At 39.4% G+C, this 15,646-nt stretch overlaps 1 protein-coding gene across 1 annotated transcript in view; it reads right to left on the minus strand.

The window, feature by feature from the left end:
• The window catches only part of Unc5d (unc-5 netrin receptor D), a 553,430-nt gene that overhangs the window by 220,917 nt on the left and 316,867 nt on the right, over positions 1 to 15,646 (minus strand). Inside the window, 2 exon segments of the mRNA XM_052751943.1 lie at positions 539 to 682; positions 14,338 to 14,556. Coding sequence (XP_052607903.1) covers positions 539 to 682; positions 14,338 to 14,556 — 363 coding nt within the window.

Genomic DNA, 15,646 nt, shown 5'->3' on the forward strand with positions numbered 1-15,646 from the left:
CTCATCTATTTTTTTAAATGCATGTTTGACATGGGTCAAATAAATGCAGCTTTAAAACCCGTTTCCACGTTTTAGGATTCGCAGAGAAGAGATTTAACAGCAGGCTTAAAAAAATCCCTTAATGTCTTTAATGCCTTATTTTTGCAGATTGACTGGAAAGTAGAATGAACAGTCATTGCTAGCTTTCTCCATGTACAACCCCTGAGTGTGTACATCATGGATGGGGAGAAGCAAAGTCCATTTGTGTGGGCTTCTTATTCTCTGGACGTGTTATCCTGGCTTTGTTAAGACATTTGAGTGCTGAAAATTCAGGCAGAATCTCTCAGGCAAACTGACTTGCTGATTGTCCTCTGGAGAAAATGATCAAACATTTAAAATGATATTTTAAACACAAAATTTATTGGAGATCGGAAAGTTCATCTTGCTTCCCTCTCCTCTACATTCTGCAGAAGCCCAGGACATATCCAATGGATTCTTCAACTGTATTTAACTCTTGTCCATATTCCTAAGATCCAAGGTCATGCCCAAAGGTACTTACAGGCTATGCGTACAGAAGCTTTCCTACTCTTGGAAGTTCCCAGGTGGCTCCATGCCACACACTGGCACCAATAGTCCTCTGGCCCATGGAAGTCCTCCACCTGCTGCCTGGTGACATTGATGAACACTTCCCGGACCTTCAAGCCTGATGCAGAGACAGAGAACATTATGTGAGGTCGCTGTATTTCTCAATCACAAAGTTAAGGTTAGCCAAACCTTTTCTTTTTAATTAAACAATTCTGTTTTTAATCAAGGCAAGGTTTTAATTACTGTGACAGTAATATATTACTGCTAATTAAATTCCATGAGCTGAGTAGGCTGTAAAGTGCATGCACAAAGTATTATCAGTCAACACAGTGCCATGCAATAGAACAGCATTCCCATTACATTAACCGTGTGCTCTCTGTCTTTGTACAAAATGTACTGTGAGAAATGCATATAAACAGTAATGTCTAGGACATAATTGTCTCCACATACTAAGCTCAGGGACACAGTTTCAAGTTGTTCTTAGAGTGGTTACAGGGTTTTGTAGCCAATGAAGGGTCACTGTAATAGTGTGACTTGAAATAAATAAGGTAATATGTGTAAGATGGTATAAACAGGCCAGGATTCCAAGAAACGGCTCAAACAGTGGTATCAAAGGTTGAGGATAACAGAGCCAATGGAATTCAAAGCAAATGGACAGGACATATAGGAAGCAGACAAGCTGATATAAGTCTAATAACCCTGCAGAGAACCAAGGAAAATTCTCAGAATAGTAGTTTGAGTAGATATGGGGCAGATGTTCCCAAACAGCAAAAAAGATACATCTGTGAGCTGGGATAAAGCTGACGTCTTTTAACCTTTCAATGAAATTTTTATGAATTTGCATTTTCCTTCTAATCATTAGAAATATGCTTGGTACTTCTAACTTGAGAGTTAAAGTATCTTCATGCTTCTGACCAAGGACCATTGGGGTTCTTCTTTGGGAAGGTTAGCCAACCTTCATGGAGTGCCAGGGATGAAAGGGGATATTCCTTCCAACCAAATCAGTTAAGTAATAACAAACAAGTGGGCAGTCTTTCGAGTTTACATGCCTTCTGTTCCATAGACACAGGCTGACACTTAGTGTCACTATAGGAATGCTTAGTCAACGCTTTAGTATGAAAGTCCAGCACCACAGGAAGCTCTAGATATCCCCTCACTGTACTTGCACATCACCCAGAGATGGAATATGCTCTTCTATTCCCATGATGTAGACAAAAAACCCATGACTTAGAGAGGCAGTCATCTGTCTACATCCACAGCTTATAGATGGAGGAGCTGGTGGCTGTCCCTGCTTCTGCCTTAGAAACCAACACTGTGGCTTTTCACAATGAGATGCCTATCCCTGTACTGAATTTCTTGTTCTTAATTATGGAAATAAGACGAACATGTGAAAGAATTGAAGAAAAATTAAATGCCTAATTAAATTCCTTTTAAATTCAAAAGGAATCCAGGCAGCAGATGAATTTGTCTTGTCTTATTGCATTCTATTTTGTTATGGATGGGCGTTGTCTCTTGAAGGCCTGCTCTTTTCTGAAGGGAAATTGAGATGGAGTGGATTTGGGGGAGAAGGGAGGTGGAGGGAAGTGAGAGGAGTAGAGGGAGGGGAAAACTGTGATCTGGATGTACTGTATGAGAGAAGAATCTATTTTCAATAATAAAAAGAAGGAGAGAAACTAGCAAAAGTCAACCTAAAGAAAAAACAAACAAACAAAAACAACAACAACAAAAAACAAAAAAATGATCCAAAGGTTACAGATGGAAGAAGAACTAGACTACAGGCCTGCCACTGTTCATGGTAAGGTTTAAAAAATAAATAGGAATAGGGGTGAATTAGTCACATGGGGGAAAACAGTCCTGCCACAAAATCAATAACATATTATTCATAATATGTGATGAGAAACAGTTATGGACCCATAAAGCATCATGTATAATTTGAGGTAAGCTTCCTAAGACTGGAGGAGGAACCATACAGTACTCATCTCTATGTCTACTGACAATCCACATTTCTTCTTGTGGAAAGTGCCTATAGAGTGCATCTTTCTTTTTAAAGACTTGAGTCCTACAATCTGTGGATTTCTCCAGAGCAAAGACTTTCAGCGTGATGTTACTCTTGTATTTCCAACATCCTTGCACATAAATAAAAGGCTGACGGTATAGCTCAAGTGACAGCATTTGGCTAATATGTGACAAGCCCAAGTCCCACTCCAGCAGTGAACAGAGAAAACATAGCAGGGCCAGGGTATGGAAATGGAGGAGTTGGCTAGCAAAGGGGAAAAGAGAGAACACTACGCAGAAAATAAAATCTATTAAAAAACAAAACAAATAAGCAAGCAAACAAAAACAACTGTTTCATTAGAAAGTGGCAAGGAGTGGGGCACACATTCTGTCAAGGGAAGTTGAGGAGTTGATGAAAAGGAGTAACGTGGTACAGAAGGGGGCTTGCTTACATATTGTTCTTCCATTTAAGACAAATGGATAATCTGTCTTGAAGATTAAGTAGAGAAGAAAGGATCATACCACTGGCACAGGTGAGAGATGGAACAGTGGTAGGAAGATCTGGCCGTTTCAGGAACACTTACTGAGACAGAACACACCCCTCAAACTGTATACACTGCTGGTGGGAATGTCAATTAGTGCAGCCTATATGGACATCAGTATGTAGGTCTTTTAAAAGAACAACAACAAAAACAGGACTAATATATGATCCAGGTATACCACTCTTGGGTATATACCCAAAGCAATTAAACTCAGCATGCACTGGAGACATGTTCTGTGTTCACTATGGCACTATTCTCAATAGCTGTCATGAAATTAGCCTAGGGAACCACTGACAGATGAATGGATAAATAACATGTGCTATATATTCACAATAGATTATTACCCAGCCATTAAGAACAAAGTGATGTTGTTTATTTCCAAGATAATGGATGGAACTGGAGATCATCCTACTAAACAAACTACCAAATCCAACAAAGACAAATAGCAAAGTAGAAGTCGGGGGGTGGGGGGGATGGGCAAGGGAAGCAAGGTGATGAGGGGTGAAGGTGGGTGGATATGATCAAATTGCACTATTCGCCTACAAAAACAAGTGACAAAACCCCATTATTTGGTACAAAAACGTATCTAGCATTTTTAAAGCAGCATACGAGAAGCCTGAAAGGTAAAAATGTGGTCAAGCCACTCTTCCCCGTCAGGCTCTCCATCTCATGAGTCTGTCTAATCAGAATGGCTCGGAGGGGTCACATGTCCAAGTCAGACAACAGGGAGTCCACACATGCCAACCACCGGTTTGCTATTCTTCCCCCAAGGGCACCCACAGTTTATTTTAATCAAGTGTGGTCAGACAGGCAGACATGGAAATGACAGCCACGAGGAGGAAATTTACATAGCAAGAAACAGGCACAGCATACCACAGTCCGCAGCAGCACACAGCAGCACAGGGAAGCACACAGCAGGGCAAACAGAAAGCAGAAGGGTGGGGGAAACTGGACAAGAGCTTTTCTTTGTTGGTTCTCATGAGAGGGAATCGAAAAGGTAGAGTGGGAAGACCTAGACTTGGCTAATTTGAGTAATGTCAGTGGGCCCGGGTAACACAATGGTTACCTACCACCTCTAGCTGTTATATAGTCCTGGGGTTAGGACAGGGAACCGTAGCCTGGAGCACAAGAGCTGTATCAAGGATGTTTGCATATACAGGCACAATGACCAGAGCAGTACTCATAGGATCAACAAGGAATGAACCTGTTTGACTATTACACACAGAGACATTTACATAGTTCTTTGGGAAGAACAAAGAGAAAACAGGTCCTCACCACCATGGAGAGTAGACTTATGATGCCCTATTTATATCACTCTTTGTCAACATTCATCCAAGATTAAAAGGGAAAGCCTTATGTCATGAATTCAATATCAGCACAGTTCAGCTACTGTTCCACTTTAGACGCTCTTCAACAGGCCAGAAGCAAAGCCAACACCAACAACTGCTCCTGAATACAGTGTAGTCTTCCAATCAGCGTCATCAAGGTGGTGGGTCGCAAATGACACTGCCAGACTCTCTCTCTCTCTCTCTCTCTCTCTCTCTCTCTCTCTCTCTCTCTCTCTCTCTCTCTCTCTCTCTCTCTCTCACACACACACACACACACACACACACACACACACACACACTTACATATATAGACAGTAATGCAAATCTACATCCACACTTGAGAAATATCTCAGCAAAACTTCTCTATTTAAGGGAACTGCTCCTACATCTCTACTGAAGTTCACCCATCTGTGTTGCAAGCAGACATAGCTATCTACTTTTCTATCTCCAGAGATGGTAGCTAGCTTGATCATAGGAAATGTTATAGTGGTACAAAAGTTCCAGACTAATAAAAGACAACATCTCCTAAAGAAGAGTAGCATTGTACCCAATAACTTGCATAACTCTTAAGTATGGAAAAGCCCAATACTTGAAAATTATTGTGCAAATTACACCTATCAGCCTTTGCTATGGAGTAGAGCCTCACAGAATATAAACATATAACTACGGTACTGATATGCTAATAAGCTTTCCAAGCTCTGGGATGGTTTAGTTGTGGATAGACTAATGTTGGCAGCAAATGAATAATTGCCCTGCATGTTCTAAACATAACAGAGCAGCACAGAACTTCATCATTTGTCAGCTTTATTTGTTTAAATGAGAAAAATGCTGACAGCAGTTACTGCTGTAATCTGCTTATTTATCAGATGGGAAAACACTAGTTGCTTTTAACAGGTTTAATCCTGTTGGGAAATGAAAAGTTAGAGAAGTCTCAAACTAATTGAAGGTAGATGTTTCAGAATTCAAGGCCGAGAAATGGACAAGCGAGGAGGGAGGGGGATAAAACGGTGAAGAGGAAAAGAATGAAAAAGATTTATATTTGGCAAATTTTCAATAAAAGCGCCACACAACCTTACTGTAAGATCCAAACTTGGTGCGTAGAACATAAAGAACCCCGGAGTAGTATTTAACATTCAGAACCATGCCAACGACAGCCTGGTGCCTCCTAACAGCTGTCCTCCTACCTTTTATCTTCAGCTCATTATCACACTTGCACAAAGCCCATCACTAGCATCCTGCCTGGTTATTGTTGCAGCCAGTTCTTGGATGCACCTGGTGATGGGCGCTTGGGGAGGGATTCCACACAGTTCCCAAGTGCTCACCACCCCTGCAGCTTGTCTTCTCTCACTCGAAGTTCTCTGGAGTAGGATGTTCAGCTTATTATACAGACTAGGCACATCCCAGAAGAAAGATAGAATCCTTCTTTGTCATTTAATACATTTCCATTTTCCAAACCACATGCAAGTGGCAATTGTCTAGTGCCCTTGATTTGAGTGGCATTTTTTTCCTTATGGGAAACTCTGGACCTGTTTTCTTGTGTCTTTTTAGCCACATTCCACATACTCTATGCTTCATTTTCCAGATGGCGATGTTTCATAATTATATGGAGACTAACCAGGTAAATAATTATTTTGCTTTCTGTAGAAAAAATTCCAAAGAACCTTAGCAAAACAATTTCATGAGTAACAAGGCCTTGCTCAGCTCTTAGAGGGAGGGGAGGAGGATCCCAGGTCTTCATTAGAGGCATCAGCCTCTGGCATCCATGAGCTTTCTCTACTGATCCTCAAGCCCTTGGGAACTCAGCCTTTCAGACAGACAGCTTTTGCTCTGAGGTGGCCTCACCTTCTTCCTCCATATTCTGAGTAGTCAGTAAATCATCCATTCTCCTGGATGAATTGCCTTCATCACTTACTCAAGGCAACACTTTCTATTTATCTCTTATGGGTCTAAGACTAGAGTCTAAAAATGTGCATGAGCAATAGAAAGTTTCCCTATATTTTGAATAATCACTTATTACCATTTTTAGCTATTAGAATGCTGCTATGCCCTTTACCTTTACTAATGCTATTCTATCAAGGCTTTAAAAATAATTTTGTTTGAAGCATCATAATATAAGAAATGAATCAAAGATGCTATAAAGTCAGTGGCAGATATGGACTTGAAAAACAAACCTATGGCATGGCCCATTCATGTCTGCCCCTGTGACAAGTGCTGGAGTGTCATGACAAGCAGCCTATCAAGGTGCTGCCGGTAAAAGGAGGCCACACTTTTGAGCTGTCCCACCAATTTAATGTGACATCTTCTATGACACCAGAACTTCAGAATATTACAAGATCACACCTGGGACAAGAAAAGGCTTCTTGAAGGTCTGAGTACCATTCTTTGTCAATCTTGAAGGCTCCAAAAACACTCAACGTGAAACTTAGTTTGTACAGCAGGGCTCTCTTGCTCACTAGGAACACATGGATCCCCCATATATTTGAAATTACAAATCTCTGGGGGAAAATGTCATGAAAATGTAATTCTATGTCTTGGGTGATCTTAGCTGTCTTAGGACAGTTTGCTACTAAAAATAGTAAATTAAATATAGATAATTAAAAGGTAGAACCATATTTCATTTTACTGGCAGATGAGTAATTAGGGCTAAATGTCTTTTGCCTCCTCATCCCAGCAACAAGATTAAAATATATTCTGACAAAAAAAAATCCCTCTGTCCTTTAAATGTGTATGTGCACTATGCTTAATGAATGTTCTTTAGCTTCCCCAGGATAATAAGCACATCACGCATTCTGCAGAAGTACCCCAAGTTCAGACTTAAGTACAGAAAAGAAGAATACACCCAAGCTCTCCAGTTTCTTCCACACCAGAGATTAGAATTAATCAGCTCAGAGGTGTCTGGCAGAGGCAAGCAAATTAACTTGATAGTGTTGTCTGATAATAGCAAGAAGGAGAAACGTCAGAGATAGAAATGGACTTGGTGGGTCACTTAGAGGACACCATCTTATACAGGACTTACTTCTATGCCATATTACATTCTGACAACAGGATCATGATTTTAATGCCCTAGTCAATGATTTTCTCTTCCTACATCCATGAAAATCACCTCTTTGTAGCCTAAGTTCACAACATGCGATATTTGATATGTGTTAGCCATGCCAACAGTCAAATAGTAAACTATTATTCAATGAGGTCAAATAATTAATGAATCAATCTTTTATCTTTTTGGAATTGTCAAAGTGTGACAGTAGATTTTTAAATCATCGGACACTTTTGAAGCTTTAAAAAAGTTTTAAAATACCACATTGTTATCATTTTAGGGGTAATGTTTCTGTATATCAAGTACTAGGCTAAACAAGTCATATGTATTAAGTTCTTTAACCTTCAAATAATTGATGGTAGATATATTTATTACTCCATTTTATACCAGGAAAAACATGAAGGGAAGCTATGAGACACACTGTCTAATGGAGATCTTTGTTAATGAACAGCTACATTCAAAATACATCTAAGCATCATCTAACATCCACACCTACTTTCTTGACCATAGGAAATCTTGACTGTGTTTCATTTTGTTTGAGGTCTTTATAATTCAAACTTCAAATAAAAAAATACAACTTAAATGTTATGTGAACAGAAAAGACTGAAAAATTATCCAAAAATAATTGCTCAAGAATTTAGGGTCTGAAAGAAGGCAGAGGCAGGAGGATTACAAGGTCCAGGTGCTTATAGGCTGCACAGCAAGCTCCAGGCCAGGCTAAGCTACATAGTGAGACCCTGTGCTAAGTTGTTTTTGGCTAATGTCAGGAAGGGAGGATCTGCTTCTAGTGCTGTCAAAGATAGATTGGGGAGAAACGATGTCCAAACTTTTTGTTGTTGTAGGAAAGGTTAAATTAGACACTAGAGACAAGTCCTTCAGGGTCCAATACATGTTACGGATGGAATTCATAATGATTGCCTACAGACCTTTTAAGAATATGTCAGTTTCTCCGAGAAGCATTGATGAACAAGATGGAGTACAGAGTGGTGAGTAAGGGCGTTTCTATAAAAGTGAACTCTAAACCCACAGATGTCAGCAAAACACTCCAGAGATTGATTCTTCCTATGTTCTGTGGACTCAAATGTATGCTTCCCTAAAGTGCCTTGGTGATTTGTGACTCACTGAAGGCAACTGTACATCGATAGTTTTCCTGGAAGGTACCATATTCAAATCCTCATCACCAGCACAGCCAAGTTCTAAGATACAAACTCAAAGATTTAATACACATTTATTTCTACTCTTCTTCCTTTTCTCGGTGCAATCCATTCACCTTTTATCCCAAGAGGAAGGCTCCAGTGTGTAAAGAGGAATAACATAGAGTGAGATGCCTGAAATGATGTTCTTTAAATAGAAAAAAAAAGTTTGCCAAGTTGAGACATTTTTCCAGACACACTCAAATACACAGCATTTCACACAGTCAAGTTCGAGGCCTCCTGGGCAAAACAAGAACCATAAAACATTATTTAAAAAACAAAAAAACCAACAACAATCAAAAAACCTCTTGGTTTTTACTGAGCAATAAATAAATGGTTTAGCTTATTGATAACAGAAGTTTCCCATAAGCAACATAACACTGATTGTGGAGATGAAGATGTGTGATGTGTACTGGTTTTGGTGTTTGTGGTGTTGTGTGGTATATGTTCACGTGATACACGAAGGCCCTTCATTCCTGTATTACTTGAATGTACTACCCACTTCACAGAGGCACGATTCCTGGGTTGGGATTACTCCTCCATTCGATGCTTCCAGAAGTTAACAGAAGCGAAACACAAGGAAGAAGAGTCCCATATTTCCAAACGAAATGAGGCAGAACAAATGAGAGAGGATCCCTTGGCTCACGCAGAGAACTGAGAGTGTACATTACTAAGAGGTATAGCCATGTCCGTGAAAACACAGTAACTCATGTCAAATAAATTGTACTTTCTGCAGGAAAGAACTCTAGCTCAGGGTTTTCCCAGCTAAATTGCATGAAAACACACAATCCTTTTTCTTCTTATTTGAACAGTTAGATGACGGGTCCAAATTACCAGAAAGACCAAAGGCAGTTTGCAGCTTTTAACAACTGAAAGGACTTATTGCTTCCAATTCAGAAACACAAAAGATTCGATGCCTACTCTCAGTACTCTCAGATCCTATGCATTCCCATCATACCCTTGAAGAAATAAGGACCATATGTCAAAAAACCAAAAGGTGGATCCATCCTAGTAGTTTGGAATTGGGAAACATGTTCAAAAACAGGTCAAGAGTGACTTCATACAGGGATTTAACAGAACATGGACCATTTCTGCTGTGCCTCTGGCCAAATGGTGTCTCTTGTCCTTGGCCTCTGAAGACCATTCAATCTTGCTGGATTGTAAGGGATTATTTTACAGATCTCATCAAAAGCCATTAAGTCTGAAGGGTAGTCCAGCCACAGCATCTACTTCTTGAGGAGAACCCCAGAGAGTTATTGCATCTTCTACTTTTCAATACCTTGGCTATTTTGTTTCTAAGCTTAATTGTACTAATGTATTGATTTGGGATAAATATCTACATGCTTCTTGCAGCTGTTCACACCATCCTAGTATTAATACAGAACTGAGGAAACAGAATCACAGGGTGCGGCAAATGGCAATTTTCATTAACAACACAGGAAAAATATTTAAAGAGCAATAGTTATTTCCTATTGATTCAACCAAAATGACTTGGACAAAAAGATTGTGCTTATTAAATTTCTTTCAAAGAAGTAACTGTTAAGATTTAAATTCCTTTCCAATGGCATTAAAATAACTAGCATATGTAATCTCTCCTGATTTTGTCAATTATGAATTTTTGTTCTGCATGATAGCTCTGAAATATACAACTTTTATGGGCCTAAAGAAAGAATGAGAAGACAGATTTTTATTTAGAAGAAAACATAATCAACAATCAACATCAATGATGCTTTCTACAAGACAAGGAGTAGCTTAGCAATTCTAGCAAAATTGAAAGGCAGGAAATAATAACGAAACAGAATGCTGTGAAATTACAAAAGGATGTATTATTAAATCAGCTTGCTATATTTACCAAAGGGCTGTTAAATGAGGATAGATATAAGATTTCCAAGCAGTGGTATAAAAATGGCTGATCATTTGACAACATTCTTCTTACATTTGGAGCAGTTTATCCAATGTAGGGAATGGATACCTTAGAATGTGTCATACAGCCCCATTGGGATGATGGCATTTGAGGTCTCATCGGACATAACAATGTTTCATAATCCACTGACATTTGTAGGCCACCATTTATATGCTGGGTGTACTTCTGTTAATGTTCCCATATGTTAGTGTTCTCCTGCAAAATTCTCATTCTAAACAAGGTCTATATTGTCTCTGTCTCAACCATTACCAGCAAGTTTATCTAATAAGGCCTTATACATCTGAAGTTTGGGAATTCAAATTAGGAAACAAGTATATTTTTCCCATAACTTTGATTATGATAAATCTTTGTTTCAAGGAAACTATACTCACAATTCTAGAAATTTTGACTAAGAATATAAGAGACTTGACGTAGAATAAGAAATGGCTCTCAAAGAGATAATAGAAAGGGTCAGGAGTACCAAATCCCAGCAGAAAATATGATGCTTTACACTTGGTGGTCAAAACCCTGAGCAGATTCATGATGGAAAAGTATAACTCGTGTATGGAACTCACCCTAATATCATAAAGAGAACTTGTAAAAATTTTTATTAGAAGAACATATGAATGTGTAGGGGAAATTGCTCATAGTGTTGAAGAATATGGTGGAAATGAACACAGCATTTACATCTAATTATGTCACAAACAACCTGGACCTCTTGGTCCCAGACATTTAAGTATAAACCTGTTACATGATTCCTGAGATGTCCCACTGTTCCTCTATTACATTCCAGAATTCCACCAAGCATGCCATGGTCTTGAGACATACATCCAAGGCAGGCAGTGTTCACCTTCTACTCTCATCGAATCCCGAAAGAGTAAGAATGTGCAACACATTCTGCACCAGCCAGAATTTTGCACTTTTAATACCTTTATCCCAAGTTAATTAAGTTAATTGCATGAGAATAATTCCTCCTTCTTCCTTCATTCCCTCCCCTACCTTTCTCTCTCTCCCTCTCTCTCTCTCTCTCTCTCTCTCTCTCTCTCTCTCTCTCTCTCTCTCTCTCTCTCTCTCTCGTGTGTGTGTGTGTGTGTGTGTGTGTGTGTGTGTGTGTATGTGTGCATGCATGTTTTCACTCTTGTCCTTTTCCAGTATTGACAGAGTATTTCCTGAAGATCATTTTGAGCAACCTCCTCTTTTACCTGGGAACTCTGCATACTCCAGTTAATTCTCTGTCAGATAGGACTCTCCTCCCTCTGGCTTCTGATGACAAGCTCCTAGATCCGAGTTGCTTTTCTTATTCACACAGACTTTTTCCTTGACAACTCCTCCATCTCTATACCTTCATTCTTTACTGATAATTGCCAAATGTACCCATGTGCCTCTGAACTCTGTCAACACTCAAACCTCTATCTCTTTACTGGATTTCAAATTGTGCTTGTCCCAACAACCATCTCTGGATTATTCTCCCTGTCAATGTAATTTGGATTAATTATACCACTCTCCTAGCAAAAGGTTAATTGATATTAATCTGTCTCCATTCATTTATTTATCCAATCAGCTCTGATGTCCTATGTTATTAAATATTCCTAAATTCATAGCTACTATAGTGCTTCTTATACTGGGCATCCAGTTCCTACTTAAAACTCTGACTTCTCTTTCCTTCCTCAAGTTATCTAGGTCTCCAAATTTCCTCATTTTCACTTTTCCTTGACATTTCCAACCTTTCTGCAGGATTAGTCCTGAAAAGCACATTCTAGTCACTACACGCCTGCACTGCAACATAATCATGACCACTAACACATCTACACAAGTGCAGATCTCATCCAATGGCCTTTGAGGCCTTCTACCTCACTGATCGCATTCTTGATCTGCTGCCATTCTCCTACACTAGGAAATTACATATCAAACAAACTAAGTTTCTTACTGTGTATACATTAAGCTTTTGTCCATTGGCTAATGATAATGACCTTTACAGCATAGAGATGCTTCATACTTTTACAGAGTACATCATCAGTGATGCCTATCTGGATCAGTAATGTCCCTTCCATAAAATTCCCAGTGGGATTCCATGAATCCATAATGCTACATACCTCTCTTAAAACATTTAAACTTCATTTATACTGTATTTGTTAGAATATTTGTCTTGTCCTTTCCATGAGTTTACAGAACACCCATCTGAGCTGTATCTTTACTATCACTAAATATTCTGAAAGATTTAAGATGGACTGACTACCAGCATTACATTTAACACAATGAGCTCATTTGAAATTTTCTAATTATACCAAGGCTTTCTGACTTACTCAAAATCTAATATCTGGTTAACTGACCAAATCAGGACTCATAAAAAAGAATAATATAGGGTCAGTACAAGCTTAAACTTGTTTGAAGAAGAAATAAAGTTCAAAAGCATATATGACTTTTTGTCATATGCAGAAATATAAAACCAACTTTTCAAAAAATGTATGCTTAATTTTTATTCATTAATTTATTTTTTATTACTATTGAAAATAGATTCTTCTCTCATACAGTACATCCCAACCACAATTTTCTCCTTCCACTCTTTCTAGCACCTTCCCTCACCTACTCTCTTCCCCAGATCCATGCCCCTCCATTGCCTTTCAGAAAAGAGCAGGCCTCCAAGAGACAACAACCAAACACCATAAAACAGGATAAAATAAGACAAGGCAAAAGCCAGCATACCGAGGCCGGATAAGGCAACCCAATCGGTAGAAAAGAGTCTCAAGAGCAGGCAAAAGAAATCTCTGATAGTGTGCTAGAGAGGTAGCTCAGTGGTTAATATTACTTATCGCTCTTGCAGAGGACCCCAGTTTGGTTCTCAACATCCACAGTTTCAGAGGATCTGATGCCCTCTTCTGATCTACTAGGGTAACCAGCATATACATGGTATGCATACATACTTGTACATAAAACATTCAAATTAAATAAAATAAATAAATCTAAACTTTTAAAAATACTTGAATGTTCTTATCAAAAAATATTATACTGAGACCTAGTACAAACACTTAATGCACATTTAAGATCTCTTTGAGCCTCCAATTCCTTATCTGTTAGAAGTCAATAATCTTATGTACCCCAATAAATGATTGTAAATACTGAAATAATGCCTCTCTAGACAAGGCCCCATAGCTTGAGTACTCGGTAAACCTTAGCTGAGTGTGGTCATATTCTCATCATTTATCAGCAAAATTAGCCATACTAATAAAGATGATCCTAAAAATCTACTCATATTGAAAGCCCATCAGAATGCTTTGCTCTAGTCCTGGGTATATCAATATTGAATAATCAAAACAGCTTCAGAAAAATAATTCAGAAACCACCAGCTGTGGAGAATAAGGGCATTAGAGCAACATCCAGGAGGAAAGATAAAAGTGATTGAAATTACACTGCTTAAAGTGGCTTTGATGAAAGATTTAATATTTGTCTCAAAATTATTTAGAATTTGTAAAATGGAAACAGCAACTGTCTGGTTTTATTTCTAATGGGAATATTACCTTCATAGAATGTTTGAAGTTATGCAGAACATGAAAAATGGCTCTGAACTACACTGGAATAAACAACAAAGGGAGCTGCCAGGTCACTGAAAGATGAGATCATTTGTCTTAGATGCCTAAGATGATGTCCTGCTAACTTTATCCACATAAGGGGATGGCAGGTTTCTTAAGCCCCTGCTCTGAGCCACTTAAGTAACAAGGTGAGGATCTGAGGAGGTTCCTCGGTTGGGTGCCTCTCTTCTGCTTGCTTCACCCCTTACCTGAGCTCTCGTCCAGACTTTCCTCCGAGACATGCTCATTCTGATGGACCCACTCGCCATTGCACTTGAAGAAAATCTGCATGGCTGGCCTGGCTTTGCATCTGAGTGCAATCGGATTGCTCTTGATGATGTAGGCATCTTCAGGCTCCTCTATGAAATGAGGCAGTGTTCCGGGGGCAGAAGGGATAGAGTCGGGAAGAACTTCACCGTTGTCGGCTCCTGGAAAATTGAAGAGGACATCAGAACGCAGCCTGCAGCTAGGGCTCACACATCAGATCGCAATGGTGACTCCACACCAGCTCAAAAGAAATCCGAGCTGAAACACTGTCAATACAGCATGATTATAAGATCTGCTTAAGGGGTTATCTTCCAAAAGTCGGCCTAGCAAAAAACGGAACTTCCAGGGGGGATGCACCTACATATTGCTGAACAAATGAAAACATGAATGTGAGAACTCCCAAATTCCATTAGAATCTGAGGGTCTGAGGAAAGAACTGAGACAAGTAGCTGTAAGTTATCCTGTTTAACGGCTATCTCATAGTCAGTGAGGATTGCAACCTGCCTTACACCTTGGGAGAAAACATAGAGTGTACATGAGATTTTTCAGCATATGTGAATGAGGGTGGAGGGGACTAATTTCTCAAAGTTCCAACTCCCTGCTTGGTTTACGTATGAAACTGCTGGTTTGCATAGTACTTTTTGGTAACTTACCAACTTACCACATTTTAATACGGGGAAGTCTCCATTCTATTCATTCTCTGTCCCCCATAATGCTCTGTCAGGGGAGTATGTATTGTACTATCAAGACTGACAGATGAAACAAATCATCAAAATAACTGAGCAGTGATAATGACATCTCTTCAGAGAACACATAGATATGGCTCTTCACTAACTTTAGGGAGTGCTCATGCACTTCCAGGAAAAGGAAAGCCATAGTAGAGACTGTTCTCCCATCTCATTGTTACATTTAGTGTGGATTGAAGTCCTAGGCAAGCACCACAAGATGAAGGTCAGGTGTGAGTGCCTACCAAGCAGGAGATGGCAGGATGAGATGATCTCCTGGATTCCAAAGGGCAGTCCAACATAAGAACAAAGAGGGAAACAGTTACAATACCAAGGCCCAGTCTTCACTGGAAGAGGCTGGAGGCCAACAGGGTCTTTAGAATGAAATTTTGGACTAGCAAGAACTGTCTCTCTTATCAGAACCAGCCTTTAGGAAAGCATCAAGTGAAGGATGAGCCCCTCACAGTCTAGCCTGTCCTTCCCCTTGTCATCAATTTTGAACAGAGCTACATGTCATTATTCACAT

Source organism: Peromyscus californicus, unplaced genomic scaffold, assembly GCF_007827085.1.
Source record: "Peromyscus californicus insignis strain IS unplaced genomic scaffold, ASM782708v3 Scaffold_23__1_contigs__length_62951481, whole genome shotgun sequence".
Lineage (NCBI taxonomy): Eukaryota > Metazoa > Chordata > Mammalia > Rodentia > Cricetidae > Peromyscus > Peromyscus californicus.